Genomic DNA, 16,809 nt, shown 5'->3' on the forward strand with positions numbered 1-16,809 from the left:
CACCGTGTTTGTGCCAATGTAAGCCTCGGTCATTATCTGCAGTAATATGCTAATAAAATTGATCCGATGCAGTGGTTTACAATCTTCGGGGTGAATCATAACAAGTGACACCAAGCCTATCCCTCAGCACGTTTTAGCTCATGCTCTCTGCTCGAAGGCTACACATTGTGTCAGTAGTGTTTTTGGATGACCAGCTGGCGCAAGCGTTCAAAGCCCTGCCTGATAGCCATCTAGGACATTGTATGCAGACGACATGATGCAACCGAAACCATGTTCTTGCTAGTCAATGATTGTCCTCTTCGTCCGTGCAATCCAGCGATGGCCGGACAGGTTGAAGGTTTTTCCAGGTTTCAATGTTGAATAAACTTGCAAGTCACGGTATAGCCGGTGCTGAAAGGAAGGCGAGAGTTTACCTCGTCAAGTTGGTTTTCGCTTGTTGATAATGCCAATTCTACAGATTTTACTCGTCACTCCAGGAGTTCCAGAGAAGCGGCAAGTTAAATCATGACTTTAAAATGGGGTTTGGTATCATTCTGCAATTCGCCAATCACCAATGTGTCTATGATACGGTCTCGGGCAGGCGCCCTCCCGGAGTCCTCCTGCTGTCTGTTAATTAGCAGAATTACTGGCGAATTCCTGTGGCTGCCTGAGCACACTCATTTAAAAGTTCTCCATCGTCTCCACCACTCCTCCCAGTCACCCCATGGTTACTAGCACTCTCCCCGTCCTGCTCGCCTTGCCACAAGCCCCAACCAATACTCCCTCTCTCCCTATCAAGACTGCAATCGATACTCCGGGAAAACCAGTGGTCGCACTCGCTAATCCATCGGCAAGGTCGATCATCGATTGCTCTGGATGGCACCATATACAAGGACCACGTTCGGAGATGAATTGGTAGACGAAGTTGCTCATTGTCCGGGAGCGATGGTCCATGATAGGGGGTCCTTTGCTGCCAACAGACTTGCAGGTACTGACAGATATCATATATGGCTTTCGAAGCAGAGGCATACTTGCATTTGGCGCCATATTCGACTCGTAGGGTACAACTATAACGTCTGAATGAACCCACTTAAAAAAGTAAACTATTTTTACGTATCTGGGTGATTCTAAAACTGCGGTAGTAGCATTCATCATTATTTTTGAGTTATTCTGACTATTTCGCCCTTATTTTGGTACCTTTGCAGTTTCTTGAATTAGGGACAGCACGTCTTATTCAACTAAATATTTTTGGCCTGGATGACGACACGACGTCATTGGAGGAGTTGGCAAGCTGAAAAGGAAATAATCACATGATCGTGGCTAAACCAGTTCTGACTCGGCCGCTGTCACCGAAATTGGACCACTTCCACCACTACAAACGATGTCCATCCGTGGGAGCAACTCGCTGCCTTTGAGTGACGACGTAATAGAGCAGATATTCCACTGTTTGCCGTCTTTCGCCTCTCTTCAATCAACCATCCGGGTGTGCAAGGATTTTCACAGGATCTTCAACACTCATCCGAAGACTACAGTGCGAAGGGTGGCGTACAATATTGCTGGCCCAGCTCTTCCGCAAGCCATGAGATTGCTTCGGTACAGAAATGAAAATGATACAGATCTACCTTCTTCAGAGGGATCGCATGCAGACGACGAGGTTTCGTCCGACTATGGACCTGTTTCGAATTCAGCAGCCGAGACGACCAACGGACCTCCTCTCACGCAGTCCGAGACTAAGGAGTTAACAAAAATTGCCAGAGTAGTCAGTAAACTGGAGGATGTGTTCAGTTTCAGGTGCGCTGCTGGCCGCTAGATGAATATCACTCTGACCTGTTCGCCTCAGACATAAAGATCGGTTGTCGAAAACTAGTAAATTGACGTCAATGGAATCGTGGCGTTTTCGTCGAGCTATCTATCGTCTCATGCTCTTTTCTCGTGTCTTTCCTGGCTCCAAATACCACTTCCTTAGTGACGATGAAGATGACGACGACGACGCGGACGCGAATTTGAAGAGGCTGCGCGACGATAGACAAGCGAAGGAAGATTTCATAGATGACTTTTTCACAGAGGAGATCATTGAAATGTATGCCGTTGCCCACTTCCTCGTCGAGACAGCAGAATGGGCATCATTGGCGCATGTCGGATCCATTGATCGTAGGTCAAAATTCATGAGAGGGATGCGAAATTCTCATGCATTCCCTAGCGACTCATTTTGGTGACGTTGCTCTATGTGCTGGGCCAGATGCGATACTGGCTTCATACGAAGAAGGATCAGTGGTTCCTATTCAAGATGCCGCCGAAGAAATGAACATAGTTGAAGAATTAATTACAGAATATATCGAACATCCCCTCCGTACCATTCTGGAGTCGACCAAGACTGTCATACCTGCGAAAGACAAAATCCTTTGGAACAAGATCTTGAGCTCCGTTGAAGGAGAAAATGACCTTTGTACGTGAATATGTCTGTCAGCGAGACGTGCGTTCCACTTATTTTCGAGTCTTGCAGGCAAGCGGTGCGGTGCAGCTGAAGGTTTGAACTTGTGGTGTGAATCCAGTGTGTGTTTTCGCCCTATGTGGTGGCTGAGTGAGCTTACCTGATGCCAAGACTGGGAATACCTTCGTGGGACGCCGACGTTCACCATCAGTCAGATTCACCAGTACCTTAGAGGTCTATTACCTAGAAGCTTTACTGAATGCGCATTCTTGCGCTTGCAGCTTGAACCTATCAACCAGCCCGCTCTGTACATGGACATGGTGGCTGAACTTTTCGACGTCAAGAGACCTGAGTTTGATGATTGGGATAAAGAAGACCTCTTATGCACGGCATGTTTGAAGGTGTTTGTCGGTGAACATTTGCATCTTTGGTTATTGGAGAGAAAGCGCGCTGCTGGCAAGCAAATACCAGAAGATTGTTGGTATGGATATAACTGCCGAACGCAAACCCACAAACGAGAGCACGCGGAGAAACTCAACGTAAGTTGCCCAGATTTGTTGGTTGCGGGTTCTCATTGTCACCGAACAACAGCATTTGAGCCTTCCAACACGGGGATGAATGTTCCACTCTACGAAGCCGAGTGTCTTTCCATGAAGTCTTCGTGTGTATTATTATTACGCTGCATTCTTACGAAATTCAAATGATTTGTTTACTACCTATATCCGTCCAGACCGTCACGCTTATGTAGTGGTTTCCCCCCACATGCAGTTACAGTACATTCACAACGCGAACGTGCTTCGACGGCGTTTATCTTGCCGACGTGAGAAAGTCAGTCACAGACCCTTTGTTTCTTGACTCTCACCACCGTACGACATCGTGCAAAAAGTTCCTTGTAACTGCTTGGTAGTGACGACATCACGTTCTAGTCAATAAGACTAAGGATCTCGGACGAATTGTTAGTAAGGAGCATGAGGACATTGTTCTCATTGAGATGTATTATAGGCACATCTATTGGAGTCTCGTCCCCACGCGAATGCATACCATACAGTATATCATATCGCCGGATAAAAATCAATCACACATTATGTGTACTAGAATCATGCGCTACGCTGACAATTCTTTTACGGAATTGTCAAGGACCTAACCATAGTCTAGCATCTGACTGTGAGTCCGCGCGAGTCCTCAAATCCGGTATCACATACTATATTCTTTACAAGTCCGTACAAAAGGTTCGGAGAAACCCGTGTAATGAAAGCTGAAAATCCAGCCGACTTGGCATAGGATGGACCCTGAGCAACCCCTTTTCGCGTAAAAGGGACGTGCCGGACGCCGATTCAATGTCCCAAGTAATTCAAGGTCTTCTATTCGTGGCCAGAAGAATCTCTCTTGTGCGCACTAAACACGATGATGTGTAGAAGAAGGAACGGTACTATTATCTGGGCTATAATCAGCTGGTCTGGCGGGCCCCCCAACGTACTCACGGTCGTGGAGTACGCGCATGCACGTTTCTCTCGTAAACTTCTATTACAGCTACTTGTACTATTCCTGAGTGCACTGCATATATACGAATGAGCAAATTATTTCTACAGGTATTTATACTATTTATGTATACAGTAGAGTCCAAGATTCATATCGATGGTATCTGGACGATCCAAGTCCACATGCTCAGATCGCATAGGTTCTCGCCGTTGCGTCAAAGTCAAGTGGTGATATCGAGTATTCGGAAGATGAGGGGTGTACCCCAATTCCAGTCCCATCCGTAGTCCATGCATCAGTAGTAAGCCTAGTCGGAACGACCTGACGCATGGGCGAGAAGGTTGATTTGGACGGATCGGCGGGTGACATTGTAAACAGTATGCAGTCCTTGCAGCAAAACCAAATCAGCTAAGGGTAAAGCTGGCAATGTGGAAAGTTGGATGAACCTTCACCCTTAGCCCTCCTGCTTTGAACCCCCCTATCTTCACTGAGTCGTCGATGACTATCTCACCGTTGAAAGATACCCATGTGGGACCATCGCCCTGCGCCGCATATGGTATTGAGCGTAAACTTCGGAATGACGAATAGAGAAGAATCTCACCACGTGCCTAAACCTCCCTTCGCCAATACTATCGACTCTCCAAATGTCAGTCTTCGTGCTTGATATCATGGCATGCCGAACATCGACCGTTACTTGCCGCATGAGCTGCACCCGTGTTGCACGTCTCGCTGTTGGACTAGGGCCGTAGGGCAGAAACGCCGCTAGGGATTGTGCGGACGATTCCAAAGTAAGGTAGAAAGGTATAGGGAAGCGGAGACAGAAGATTCGAGAGGCGGGAACATACAGTTTAGTCTTGATATCCTGAATTCCCGGATTTTTTGTCTTTATGACAGACTCGGAGACCTGCCACTCTGGATCGTGCCTGAACCCATTCCGAGTGGGTCTAAGAGGTACGGGAAGAGGTATAGCTGGTCGCGAGCGGGGATAGTAGATGAACGGCGTCGAGAGAATACTGTAGAATGGTCAGTATGATGGCAAGATAGGATCGAACGTTCACACATGTTTCCGAGAGATTTCCCAAATATGGTGGTCTTGACTAACGGTACGGTATTGGGTTTCATAAGTGTGGCGGTGACAGAGTACTGGGAAGGGGTGAGCGAGGGTGCAGGTCGGGATAAAATAACATACATCAATAGTTGCCGTGAATCCAGGAAGTCCATCAAGTTTGACATCGTATGTGGGTGGTAATGGCTTAGAGGAGCAAGAGTCAGCTGGAGATGGATAAAAATAAGAGGCTGCGGTACGTAGGTGTGTCCTTCGTACAGAAAAGTTGTGGGAAGATTCAACCGGAAACGCAACGACGATGGACAGACGACATTGTTAGGATTCTTGATCCATAATAAGACTGTGTCCAGACATAGTTTGACAGCAGTTGTCCCACCAGCCGCGAGCTCATGCAGGCGCAACCTACCCTCCACCTGGCGGGATATTTCAGACTAATCCATTAATTAGGCTACATGTTAAGGATTACCTTGACTTCAACGCTGGTTATTCCCTCGGGCTTTGACACCTCAACTGTGCCTTCCACGGAACCATTGGTGCCGTATACTGGAAGTGCAACATGATCCTCCTGGGAGGTCAAACGAAGGCGGGCTCCGCCGCCCTTCGATTCCTTGACAAAATGGCCCGAAGGCCGGGGGCGAACACCATTCGCGACAGCAAGGCGCTGCTCATGCTGTTGGGGCTCAGCTGTATAGGACGGAGTACGATAGAAGTTGGGGGGAACATAAGATGGAAGACTGGGAGCAGACATGAGAACATGCAAGATGGTGCGCAGAGGACTTTACATTTAAGTAACGGGCAGCTACATGTGTAGGCCCAAGCGCGCCATATGCTCTTCATGTGTGTGGAGGCACGGCTTCCCAAATTGAGAATTCGGCACAATGCCTGCTGATGTCACCCGAGAGTCTATGTCGTCTATGTTTAGCAGCCACCGGGTTCATCGCGTTCACGTTACTTATCCTCGCGCAGTCGGACGTATTGTTCTCAAGTAGTGCCTATTATGTAAGCCTTCTGATAAAGAGCTACTTTTCCGCCCCTGCCACTAGTACCAGCGAAAAAAACAGGCTGGCTATTTAATTATTTCATCTGTTAATGTTAATGTTAGTCTGCCCCCGTATGTATATCTGAAAGCATCTCTTCAAGTTTAAAGGTCCATCAAGACGCTGCGGCGTACTCTGGCAAATTCAATGCGACCCGTATCGATCACCCCAACAAGATGGCTGCATGACAGTACGTTCTGTCCGACGTTGCATCAAGCTCTAACGTAACTCGGAAACTTCCAAATCGCTTTCTGATTTTCGTATCATTCCTCATGATTTGCCATTGCCTTGCTGGCAAGGATTCATACGTGCGCAGCCTATTCGCATAGTGACAGCTAATCAGCTTCTTTGCTGAAAACAGCGGCACATATACCGACGATACAACCATGCCTATCTATTGACTATAGCACGGTGAAGGTCGACAACGATTTATCTTTTCACATTGGTTCCTAGCAGAAAATAATGAACCGGACTTGCGCTCTACGCAATCGGTATCCTTGATTACGGAAACGTTTCGAAACCCATCTTAGTGTGGGTTCCGAACTTCTCATGGTACTGACAATCATTAATTAGTCGCTGTTTGGGTTCTCGTATGCGTTTGTTCATTTCCGAGGGTGTTTTATACTATATTGGCTGGTTCATTTCATAGTTAGCCCCATTGCCAAACATGCAACTACCTTTGCCGCTCACTTGCTTTGAGTACGGATACGTTATTCTAACACCTAGTCTACACCAAGGCCTGATAATGATTAGCCCTTTGTTCTCCACTCTTGTATAAAAATTGACAAAGAATTGAGGCTGATACTCGCACTGCAGCGGCACTATTACCACGTCCCTTGTAATGTCAGCATCGAGGTCAAATCCTTCCAAGTTGTAAAACGGATCGCGTAAACGAATCCGTTCGCGTCGCGTCGGGACTTGTAAAGGCGCATGGCACACCCGGTAACTTCGCGCGAGACAAGACGCCATCACGTGACGGACTCCAAGCCTGATGTCATAGTGACGTTCTATGGCTCGCCATGGTACATATAAGCGTCTTGGATTCTTCACTTTTGGCCAACTACAATCATGTCCGTTCTCTCGAAAGAAACCGCACTGAGCTCTGATGATCTCAGGTCTTCCTCGAAGATCGACGGAACCGTTCAACCATCTAAAGTGGCTCAGCCTACCCGAAGCGATTCCTTTCCACAACAAGGTCGGTACTTATATATACCTTGCCCCGACATCTGCTCATTGTAGCACAGGAAATACTCAGCCAGGAAGCGGCAGCGTCGTTCGCGACACGACGGACAAGGTGCCTAGAGAGCTAGCGGATGGAGAATCCAATCGTTCTAATATTCAGGCCCCGTTCAAAGAACGTGTTTTTGGTAAGGTTTTCGTATTTATCATTGCCATATCAATTCTTATCTTTGTTATAGGAGCTGCGCTGGTGAGTGGTGATATACAATTGCCAATAATCTACAAAAACAAAACTTGTCTGCCATTCTCTAGAAAACTCGAGGCACGGTATGTTCACGTCAGTTTTTTGTCTTCGGCAAAAGTTCACTATGTTGGATGACAGCTCTTGAAGAAGGTAATGAGCGCAATACACAGGCATAATGACGTAGCTCACATCGAGACCAATTGTAGCCCCAAGTTAAGGAGACTGGCCAGCAACTGCTCGACGGGAAAATTGACATTCCAGAAGCTCGGACCAATGTCAATTAAGCGGTGTATAAGTGTACGTGAGTCCTCACCACTGTGTATCCTCTTCACGCGCTCATAAGACAACGACAGTCTCGTACTCCAGTTGTCTTGGAACGAAAAATCCATATTGATAAAGGATGCACAATATAAAATGTGTAATCAAATGGCAACACCGATTCTGTAAAAATCTGGAGTATAACCGTCGTTGTTGAAGATTTCAATAGTGTTATCCGTTCCTGTTTTGAACCCAGAGACCGATATTAAGAACCCGGTTAACAAAATATCCCAGCTCTGTCAATAAAATAAGTCGGAGCAATATAAAGCACAATTCATGACTTAATTGTGCTGATATGGGCATTTGAGCTTGAACTGCGTCGCCCCCATTTACGCTGATGTATGCATTGCGACAGTTGGAGCATGCGTTGTTATAGAATGTCACATCACCGTTGATATAATCAAATGATAAAAGTTTGGTCCCTCCAGCACCGCCGTCAACGCCGGTGATCGTGAGAGTCCCGCCGTTTCCTACATAACCAACCACGGAAATAGAGGAATTCACTTGGCGTATGTTTGCACCTCCCTCAAGGATGCTCGATGAGGCCGTGGCTTCGTAGTAAGTGAACCGAGGTGCTGTGATTGGGACGACATTCGTAAGCTTGAGGACGAGGCTTCCATGCATAGCGACTGTCGTGGTGTGTCTAATCTTCAACTCAATAAATAACTTCAAGGCGGAAATAAGGGGAGAACTGACGAAGTGGTCAAAGTCCCGAGTGAATTTCCGGTGATCAAGTCAATGGCTCTCGCCGAGGAGAAGCCTACGTCAGCTAATTGGAATGTTAAGGATCGTGTGGCATTGGTCTGGAAGTTGATGACCACTGCAAGTTATTAAGACTCAGCGATCTATGTGTACAACATGAATAGAGATGTTTACCAACGACCGTCGAGCCATCACTGAGCGGTCCCGACCAAACGTCATGGTCATTTGCATATCGTCGTCTGAAACTGATAGACTTTCCAAGAGGGTCTTGCTGTGAAATGTTAGTTCAAAGTCCACATACCGACTTCTCTCACTCACATTGAGCGCGATAATCCTTTCATTCAGCAGGATTCCTAGCGCATCGTCCGATATACTAGTCAGGGCCGTCGATATCATCAGAGGGCTTTTCACTGCCGACCAAAATGCAAACTGCAAACGCATCAGCTTGAGTGGAAGGAAGATTGAGGATTGGCATACATGAGTCTGTTGCTCTGCGACTGTCAAAAGATCGTTTCCCACATAGAGCAAGTCGAGATCATTCCACCCTCCGGGCTCAGCAAATTGGGTTATAGGAACTACTTGGTTTAGAATCCTGAATATACTGTCCCAAGAAGCAGGAGGTCCAATATCGTTGCTGTCAGAAACGGGACTCAGTGCTGCATATATGTAGATTCACGAATATTTTTCTGACGCTATCCGCCAAGAATTGGCAACTTCGCTTCCTGGCCATCTAGCCGGGTCCTACGAAGGATATGTGAGTGACCGATCAAGGAGTCCCGATAACTATCACACCTGTACGCCCCACTCGCAGGCAGAAAATAAGATAGGCCTGTCAGTGGCGGCCAAGGCATCCCTCATAGTGACAAAATGATCCTAAATTGACCACAGAATAATCGGTGAGTCTGAAAAGTCCTTCACCTGTCTGCTAACCTCGATCTGTAGGTATAAGTCAATATGATTCGTCGTTCCGAATAAGATGTAAACTTACTGCGATGGGAGGGTCGAAATCGACGAAGTCTGTCTCGCTCACGGCATAACAATTATCATACTTGAGGTAGTCTGCACCCCAACTGGCAAAGCTTTCCGCATCATCCTCTTCGTGTCCGAGAGACCCAAGGTAGTGAGCTGTGCCTCCGACAGAGTCACATGCGTAGTATCCGCTACAGGTACCCGGTGTTAAAAGGAAAGAAATCTGATCAGTGAAAATATCTCACCCATCGGAGTAGAGGCCGAACTCCAATCCTAGGCTATGCACGTAGTCTGCCAACGCTGGAATACCGGATGGTATGATGCTGGAATTCCATGTGAAGCCACCATCAGAGTCTCGCTCCGTTCCTTGCCATCCACAATCCCTGATGCAACTGTCACGCCATGTTTGATACGACAAGGAAGACATCCTCACAGGTTCATGTACTTGTAACCAGCGTCTGCCAGTCCAAGATCCACCAAAGCTTGAGCCGCAGCACGATAATCGTCTTCCACAGTAGCGCAGCTTGATGCAGCATGTGAGGCACTGACTAATCGTCGCGGCTTGTACTTACAGAAACGCGTTGTACAGATTCCAACCCATAGCCGGTGTCACCCCAACGCCATTGTCCAAAGCTGAAGATGGTGCGGTAAAAAAGGAAGATAGAAGGAATAGCCCTTTGATGTAGGAGATCATGATGTAGTGGAAAGGCGGTCTCATACAAATGTTATAAACAAACACAGCGGCCCGCATATGCACGGACGAAAATCAGATGATGCCAGAGGTCTTCTTTTGCAAGCACTACCGAGGATAACCCATAGATCGTGTTGATCAGTCTGTTCGCGTGACCTGCAGAACATACAAAACCACGCAGATCGGAAAAGCAAAATGATAGCCGGATGAAAGAGTCCTGACAGACTAGTGGAAGCTCGTCGCGGTCAAGTGACGACGCTGCCAATACTGAATTCCAATAATATCAGACAGCTAGATTACAAAATAACAGTACAGTACCGCTCTATACCACAATGGAATCTGAGAGATTCTCCATAGAGGCATCACCTAGGTCAAAAGCAAGAGCTGCCTTTTGCTGTAGCCGCTCCTGCTCCGCCAAGGCCTTGGCTGCATTTCGTTCAATGGCCCGAGCATTGAGAGCCGCAATCTCGGCCGAGAGTTGATTCTAAAAAGCCTTTTTAAGTGGGTTGTCTAACTCGGTGAGACTGACGAACCGTCTTGTCTTCTAGCTCTGTTTTGTTGAAGATTGAGTACGGTGGGGGGAAAGTAGGGGTATATTTGCCCCCGTAGGCTGCGTGTTTGAAGACTGCATTCATGATATCGTGATTTCGGCGATATCGTGTGAGAGCCAGGGCCTTCGTAGAAATCATATCAATTTCGTCGCCTGAGTCTTCTTCTTCGACGCGTGGAGGTGGGCGCTGCCAAGAAGTCAGTGAAATGCTTGTTAGACAGGAGAACAGGATCATACTGGAGCCATACTTGCACCCCGCTCCCGTGCACGCTCCCGCTCCCTTTTCCGTTCAAGAATCTCCATGTTGTTATTCTGCTGAGCCAACATCGCCTGCTGCTGCATATTCATGCCTATCCCCATCCCCATCCCCATCCCAACGTTAGGTCCTGGGGCCATCCCAGGGGGATAAACTTTTTGCCCTGTCTTGTCCCCACATACAAAAACTGCGGGCTCGGTAACAGGCCGGAGAGGGTAGACGCGGATAGGTTGGTTCAAAAATTGTGGAGGAACAGCTGGGAAAAATTGAGAAATGGAAGTAAGGCCAGGTCAGGACTGACCTATTGGTTGGCCACGCGAGTAATGCATAAGAATGAGCTGTGGATGTCCGCCCTTTGTAAGACGGTACCGCCTGCGAACACGCCATGCCGTCTGATCGACACCCGGAGCGAAACCGAACTTTGCTTCATATACTTCGAGTTCCTGAGAGAATATTAAGGGCCAGTCAACAAAACACCACTGCATAGACGCACCCGCATGCCAGCAGGTATATTGTATTTAACTTCTTGTTCCAAATATCTTATGCCGTCGTTCGGGAACGGAGAATGGTTGGGAATAAAGATAAGAATGACCTGGCCCTCTGGCATAATAAGATGGAGAAAGGTTGTGCAGTGTTAAGCAGAAGATACCTTGCGGTTTGTCAATAAATCCCCATGTAAAAGGCATCGTTGTGGCCATTTGAATGGCGCGTAGAAGCATGGTGACTGCTGAGTCAAAGTTGACCTCGCGATGAAGTCCTAGATTCTCAGGATAACGAAGGCAGAGTCCTTCTGCCTGCGCTAGCTGGAGCTGACTGGCCATTTCGAGCAGGAGCGCCTTGCTGGTGGGAGGTGGTGGGAACAAAGCTTAGTCGGCATATGCCGACTACACAGCCACGAAGTAATGCCGTCACGCCTTCGACGCGAACCATCATGTCCCGCCGACAGCACCCCTTTGTTTCCAATCTGCTAGCTCCTGTTCAGTTTAGCAGGTCTCGAAATCAAATCCTTGAGTCGATATTTTACAATGGTCTACCTTATTCAAGGTATTGCCTCCTCTAATGAGCATACAATGAAGATATTTGCGAATCGCGTACCACTGTAGGAAGCTCTCTGCACATACATCATGTGTGAATTATCTAGCCTTTTCATCGAATGGTGCCAGGTTCCTTGCGAGTGGTGGTGACGGTACGCATGGTTCACCCCAGATCAGCGCATACTACGTCTGATTCTTATGGCAGATCTCGACATACAGATTTGGGACTTTCATCAAGACAATATATCCCATCCATGTCATACATGTGTCGGGCATACGGTTAGTTTTGTTAGTAATCTAGTCCTAGTTAATCTACCATCAATGCCGCGCAGAGGAATATCTTCACGATGACATTTTCTGCTTCAAACAAATACTTGTTCTCGTTAGTCATGTTTTATTCGCATTTGATCGCAAAGTATGTCTCATGTCCTCTCCCCATAGTGGTGGAACTGATAACATGATACACAAGTTTGATGCGACACAATTCCATCTACCGCGATCTCCAGATGCTGAACGGCCATTAGACAGTTTATCTTATCGTGTATGTGGTCCGAACAAACTATGCAAGATCAGGTGTTGATCTTTCTTGGCTGTCAGAACACGATTCGCAGTTTGTCGTGCCACCCCTTCCAAGATGAAGTGTTCCTCAGCGCAAGGTAAGCCGAGATTCACCTAGCTTACAATGAACTCAAAGGGTGTCTCAGCGAGAGCGGACGTATTATACTGCACGATGAACGAACCTGGCGCAACCCTTCGACACGAGCGCGAGATATTATCCAGGTTGAAACCGAAGTCTGTGATGTCAAATTTCATCCTACAATGGCGAATGTCTTCGCCTCCTGTGATTCCAAGGGCACGGTATGTCTACGCGATGTGCGTCTAGGCTTCGGGCCTGCGAATAAGCGCATGAATCAAGGTGTTGTTCAAGTGGTAATGCACCAAACTTGGGGGAAGAGTACTATAACTAACCACCCACGTCAACGAGTTTAACACCAAAATATCCAAGGGATCTATAGCTCATTTGAGTAACCCTGAATCCAGTAGCATCACTTTCGACCGTGATGGTCAGTATATCTTCTAATTCGCACGTGATTGTGATACTTATGGGCTACTTTGATTTAGGGACAAAGCTGGCAGTCACCATGCTGGTGGGTGTAGGCTTTCCCGAATTGCTCAATTCTCAATGCATCGTCCAGCATCATTATCCTACAATATACTCGGTGTCAGATCCTAATCCAATTGCCCTCTGTAACGTCCAAACCCTTCCTGATGGTTCGCCCGTACTCCCTGGCCAGCGCACATACTCCAACTCATGCACAATCAAAGTAAGTTCGTCACCATCCACCTTTGGTCGGCGAGGGTCTCAAGCAGTAACAGCATGGTTCTTTCGGTGGTTTAGGATTCGACAGCGATGACTTCTATTGCGCAGGATCGGATGATTTCTGCGCATATTTGTGGAAGATTCCATCAATATCTAGTCTTGTGGAACGAAGGCAGGTTGTGGATCCTGACGAATGGTCTGGCAATCCTGTTTTTGCTGATACGACTGGTGTTCCATGTCATTTATTTACTGCGCTTTCTTACTGACATGAAATGTGCCTATAGGTTACGCTTCCGGCCTGCATGAACCTAGATATGTCCCAGTCAATATAAAGACACCTCTGTGTCGACTTACAGGTAATTAAATTACTCGTGGTATGGCTCCCCCATATTCACAATGTCAAGGGCACAACTCCATCGTCAACACAACTCTCGTACATCCGGATTTTCCATATATTGTGACATGTGGCATTGAGCGCCACATCTTTCTTCACTCTGCTACGCCTTCAACACCCTTCTCGGATGGTCTGGAATCCACGCCTACCGAAGTCCGGTCTTTGTTGGAGCAGAGCACCCATGAAGAAGATATCGATGTTCATAATCTTCTTATTGGCGTCGAGCCAGTAGATTCTGGAGACCTTGAAAGTAGCACTATATCCTTATTTGACGGGTATGTACCCCACACGGTCAGCTTTGACTACACTGAATGCTTTCCTCAGAATTTTGAGAGCGGAGGGGGCGGCAGATCCCTTTCAGATTCGAAGGTGGTTGCCTGATTCTGATTCGGAGTCGGAGGATGAGTCGAGTGACTGAGAAACCGCCGAGGATATCTGTGTCATATCTGTTTATTGCACTAGGTCATTTTGGGCCAGCCCTGGTACGAAGGAAAAATCTGTGGCCGGTCTATCGCCTCATGGATGATCTACGGTTAACCATACGAGGGAAAAAAGTTTCCATATTTGTCTCTAGACTTCTCGATATCCGAATAATAATAATGTCAGGTATGTTAGTAATGTGCAGAAGTAACGAAAAAAGATAGCGACGCAGCTAGGGGATCAATACCAAATGCTTCTCGTACGATGACATGGCACGATGTCGTCGGTCTGAATGCCCTCAATCTTCTCCTCTCCTCGCTCGATTTTCTTGGCCAGATCCCAGAGAAAAAAGTCGATCACAACACTACTGATCTGTTCACCTTCATCTCCCTCCCTCAGTTTCATAATCTCCTCTCTAACATGTTCCACCGCAACGATGCTTGCAGCACGTAAACTCAGTTCTTCCCTGGATCCAGAGGGCACATAGGATCCTTCTCGCAGTAACTGGACCAGTGACGAAGGGTATGACAATATCTTCAAGTGGTGCAGGATCTGGGGTACGCGATAGTCCGCAAACATAGTCAGTTGATGGATTTGCGCTCCGCGAGGTCCGGGAAAGATTGGATGCGGCATGTCCGACGATGGGGGATAGAAAGCGGCCCATGTTTCAGCAACAAGAATCTGCGCCCTTTTCCACAAACAAACTGAGGTACATCAACGGACGACACGTCGTTAAGAAACGAAACACAGACCCTTTTCCTCTTCTAGATAATGCTCGTCCCTGAAGGAAGGGAAGGTTTCTACGACCATCTCGACTAGATCGAGAGCCGTGCCATCACCATTGTAGCGGCGCTGAAACTCGTCAAGGAATCCCCTGAAAGATCCGCCAAAACTCTAAGGCATAGGTGTGAATGGCCTGCCCAGATGATATAAAGATGTTCGTCTCACGTTGCACAGTACGAAACCAACCTCACGCATGATGGCAATTCGGTCTTGGAGTAGAGGTATACCCTCGCTAGATTGAGGCGACCGACGAAACACGGATTCGATTACATAGTCAGGACACAGGATATCTGATGAATAAAAGTTGGGATCGGTGATTGGAATCGCGTCGTCCTGTAACGCTATGGAAACGCATAAGTCAGAGGAGACAGCCCCTAGAAATATTTACCTCGGTTTAAAGATGCCACAAGACTCCAGTAGCCGGTCCACACTTTCTTATTTGTCGAACCCGAAGCGTCCAACCATTCGACGCCGTACCGATCCGCTTCACCCTCCTTCTCCGACCAAAAGCTGAAATTCAGCGACGAGATTAAGAATATCCAGTTCAGTACAGCTTTGTTCCAAGGATCTGCAGGATCGTGGGGCTCTAGAGGACATATGTGCAAAGGGTGTGTCCGCCATGTTCGTGGTGTATATGACTCGGCGAGAAGCTTATCGTGTATCTAAACATATGTCGGAAGAAGTAACAAGAAGAATGAAAAACACCGACATGACGTGCAGCGGATTTTACGCCGTCTTCATTAACTTGGACTATATTCGTCCGCTACAAGCACATCAGATGCTTGAAGCTAAATGGACAGGGGCCAGCTACACGTACACTGTAAGCCCATTTGGCGCTTTCGACGACTGGATTGACGCGTTCATGGTCAGAGTAGATAAGCCCGTCCTTTTCCTCGAATTCCGGAACGCTGAGAAGAGTAGGCGCTTCGAGTTCTACGGTCATTGATCGCGTCTCCACCGACGTGTTACTAATGTGTACTACGTGGGACAAACGCCAAAAGTTGTACGAGTCGCGGTTGAGCGTTGGGAAGCCGTAAAGTGAAAAGGAAATTGTAGAGCTGCAGATTTTGACTTTTCGTCGATGAGGTGAATGTAGTAAAAGTAGTGAAATGTTTCGGATAGACATCATGAAATTTTTTGCAGCCCTCCGTTCCGTCATCGGCCCGAAGTCCGATCTGCATAGCCCTGCATTGCGCGTATCGGCAACTCCCATCTAAAGGACGACTTTGCAGATTTGTGTGAAGTCCTCTTAAGCGCTATCAAGTTCTCACAAAGTTCTATGGATCCATTTCCCCTTGGACGTGATATCATTGATCACATCCTACAATTCTTACTGCCTTCTCATCTCGGAGAGCCGCAATTTTGATCTGGAAGATTTCTTACGCTGTATATCTGGGCGACAAAGATAAAACATGTATTGACCTAAACTCGTCGGACAGCATGCTAAAGACACAAGACATGCCGATAGATCGCGTCAACATTCTGGAAGAAATGTTTAGTCTCTAGTGAGCGAGGATATTTTTATAACATGTATTGTAACACCTCCCTCTTCGATAGGCATAAAGTGTACTTCAGGAGAAGTATAAGTATACTAACGTATACTGAATCAAGCGCTGCTGAAAAGCAATTTATGGCGAGTTCGAGGCCCCTTCCCGTTTCCTACCTGAGATAGCTTGGTGGGCCTTTGTCAACGAACACAACTGTCTTTCAGTACGGGCATCGCGTATATCCCGTTGAGAGTTGATCTGCTCAGGTTCAAATTCATTGGAAGCCACACTTGCGAAGGGACCTAGGAAATTTTTTGATGCGTAACAGCCTCCCTAGGCCTATGGCAGGGGACATGCATTTGTTTGGGATAGTCATGATCTTATCATAGATCCGGAAGCGTCTCAACGTTGAACTTCCTAAAAATGCCTTTGAGCTGGGAATCAATTACGGATTTGTTTTTCCAAGGCGCAT

The 16,809-nt window shown here is 47.3% G+C and overlaps 8 protein-coding genes across 8 annotated transcripts; 4 read left to right on the top strand and 4 right to left on the bottom strand.

Annotated features, from left to right (window-relative positions):
- Window positions 1–353: 353 nt before the first annotated feature.
- On the top strand, window positions 354–898 carry BT62DRAFT_1006734 (uncharacterized protein; the record flags this gene model as incomplete). Its single annotated transcript, XM_043177270.1, has 3 exons — window positions 354–421; window positions 458–608; window positions 668–898. The coding sequence occupies 3 exons, from the start codon at window positions 354–356 to the stop codon at window positions 896–898; spliced, it is 450 nt and encodes a 149-aa protein (XP_043039205.1).
- Window positions 899–1,336: 438 nt separating this feature from the next.
- Window positions 1,337–3,254, top strand: BT62DRAFT_932863 (uncharacterized protein). The gene is made up of 6 exons (XM_043186433.1): window positions 1,337–1,770; window positions 1,820–2,130; window positions 2,180–2,425; window positions 2,483–2,530; window positions 2,582–2,949; window positions 3,002–3,254. Exons 1-6 carry the CDS (start codon window positions 1,361–1,363, stop codon window positions 3,026–3,028), a joined length of 1,410 nt encoding a protein of 469 aa, XP_043039206.1. The 5' UTR covers window positions 1,337–1,360; the 3' UTR covers window positions 3,029–3,254.
- A 529-nt stretch (window positions 3,255–3,783) lies between these two features.
- Window positions 3,784–5,800, bottom strand: BT62DRAFT_969419 (uncharacterized protein). Its single transcript, XM_043188943.1, has 7 exons — window positions 5,419–5,800; window positions 5,192–5,365; window positions 5,076–5,138; window positions 4,947–5,029; window positions 4,488–4,899; window positions 4,333–4,428; window positions 3,784–4,273 (listed from the first exon to the last, which is right to left on the bottom strand). The coding sequence occupies exons 1-7, from the start codon at window positions 5,698–5,700 to the stop codon at window positions 4,076–4,078; spliced, it is 1,308 nt and encodes a 435-aa protein (XP_043039207.1). The 5' UTR covers window positions 5,701–5,800; the 3' UTR covers window positions 3,784–4,075.
- Window positions 5,801–7,057: 1,257 nt separating this feature from the next.
- On the top strand, window positions 7,058–7,799 carry BT62DRAFT_1025031 (uncharacterized protein; the record flags this gene model as incomplete). The annotated part of the gene is made up of 6 exons (XM_043178286.1): window positions 7,058–7,184; window positions 7,234–7,356; window positions 7,408–7,418; window positions 7,481–7,495; window positions 7,551–7,562; window positions 7,619–7,799. 6 exons carry the CDS (start codon window positions 7,058–7,060, stop codon window positions 7,694–7,696), a joined length of 366 nt encoding a protein of 121 aa, XP_043039208.1. The 3' UTR covers window positions 7,697–7,799.
- A 27-nt stretch (window positions 7,800–7,826) lies between these two features.
- BT62DRAFT_1076784 (glycoside hydrolase family 27 protein) lies at window positions 7,827–10,426 on the bottom strand. The gene is made up of 14 exons (XM_043179250.1): window positions 10,411–10,426; window positions 9,974–10,359; window positions 9,835–9,924; window positions 9,647–9,784; window positions 9,421–9,592; window positions 9,363–9,368; window positions 9,225–9,305; window positions 9,124–9,173; window positions 8,910–9,066; window positions 8,751–8,861; window positions 8,607–8,703; window positions 8,427–8,550; window positions 8,016–8,373; window positions 7,827–7,966 (listed from the first exon to the last, which is right to left on the bottom strand). The coding sequence occupies exons 2-14, from the start codon at window positions 10,150–10,152 to the stop codon at window positions 7,835–7,837; spliced, it is 1,695 nt and encodes a 564-aa protein (XP_043039209.1). The 5' UTR covers window positions 10,153–10,359; window positions 10,411–10,426; the 3' UTR covers window positions 7,827–7,834.
- Window positions 10,415–11,719, bottom strand: BT62DRAFT_981111 (uncharacterized protein; the record flags this gene model as incomplete). The annotated part of the gene is made up of 6 exons (XM_043189570.1): window positions 10,415–10,576; window positions 10,626–10,829; window positions 10,880–11,154; window positions 11,200–11,341; window positions 11,392–11,498; window positions 11,548–11,719. The coding sequence occupies 6 exons, from the start codon at window positions 11,717–11,719 to the stop codon at window positions 10,415–10,417; spliced, it is 1,062 nt and encodes a 353-aa protein (XP_043039210.1).
- Window positions 11,720–11,815: 96 nt separating this feature from the next.
- On the top strand, window positions 11,816–14,372 carry BT62DRAFT_950525 (WD40 repeat-like protein). Its single transcript, XM_043188145.1, has 14 exons — window positions 11,816–11,942; window positions 12,002–12,084; window positions 12,138–12,211; window positions 12,265–12,314; window positions 12,374–12,473; window positions 12,530–12,588; window positions 12,637–12,862; window positions 12,918–12,996; window positions 13,055–13,080; window positions 13,129–13,257; window positions 13,310–13,481; window positions 13,538–13,609; window positions 13,658–13,922; window positions 13,972–14,372. The coding sequence occupies exons 1-14, from the start codon at window positions 11,830–11,832 to the stop codon at window positions 14,063–14,065; spliced, it is 1,542 nt and encodes a 513-aa protein (XP_043039211.1). The 5' UTR covers window positions 11,816–11,829; the 3' UTR covers window positions 14,066–14,372.
- On the bottom strand, window positions 14,143–15,952 carry BT62DRAFT_932870 (uncharacterized protein). The gene is made up of 6 exons (XM_043186434.1): window positions 15,668–15,952; window positions 15,560–15,613; window positions 15,239–15,512; window positions 15,016–15,191; window positions 14,820–14,961; window positions 14,143–14,771 (listed from the first exon to the last, which is right to left on the bottom strand). The coding sequence occupies exons 1-6, from the start codon at window positions 15,791–15,793 to the stop codon at window positions 14,308–14,310; spliced, it is 1,236 nt and encodes a 411-aa protein (XP_043039212.1). The 5' UTR covers window positions 15,794–15,952; the 3' UTR covers window positions 14,143–14,307.
- Window positions 15,953–16,809: the final 857 nt, after the last annotated feature.

This window comes from Guyanagaster necrorhizus (assembly GCF_019112545.1).
Source record: "Guyanagaster necrorhizus MCA 3950 unplaced genomic scaffold BT62scaffold_14, whole genome shotgun sequence".
Lineage (NCBI taxonomy): Eukaryota > Fungi > Basidiomycota > Agaricomycetes > Agaricales > Physalacriaceae > Guyanagaster > Guyanagaster necrorhizus.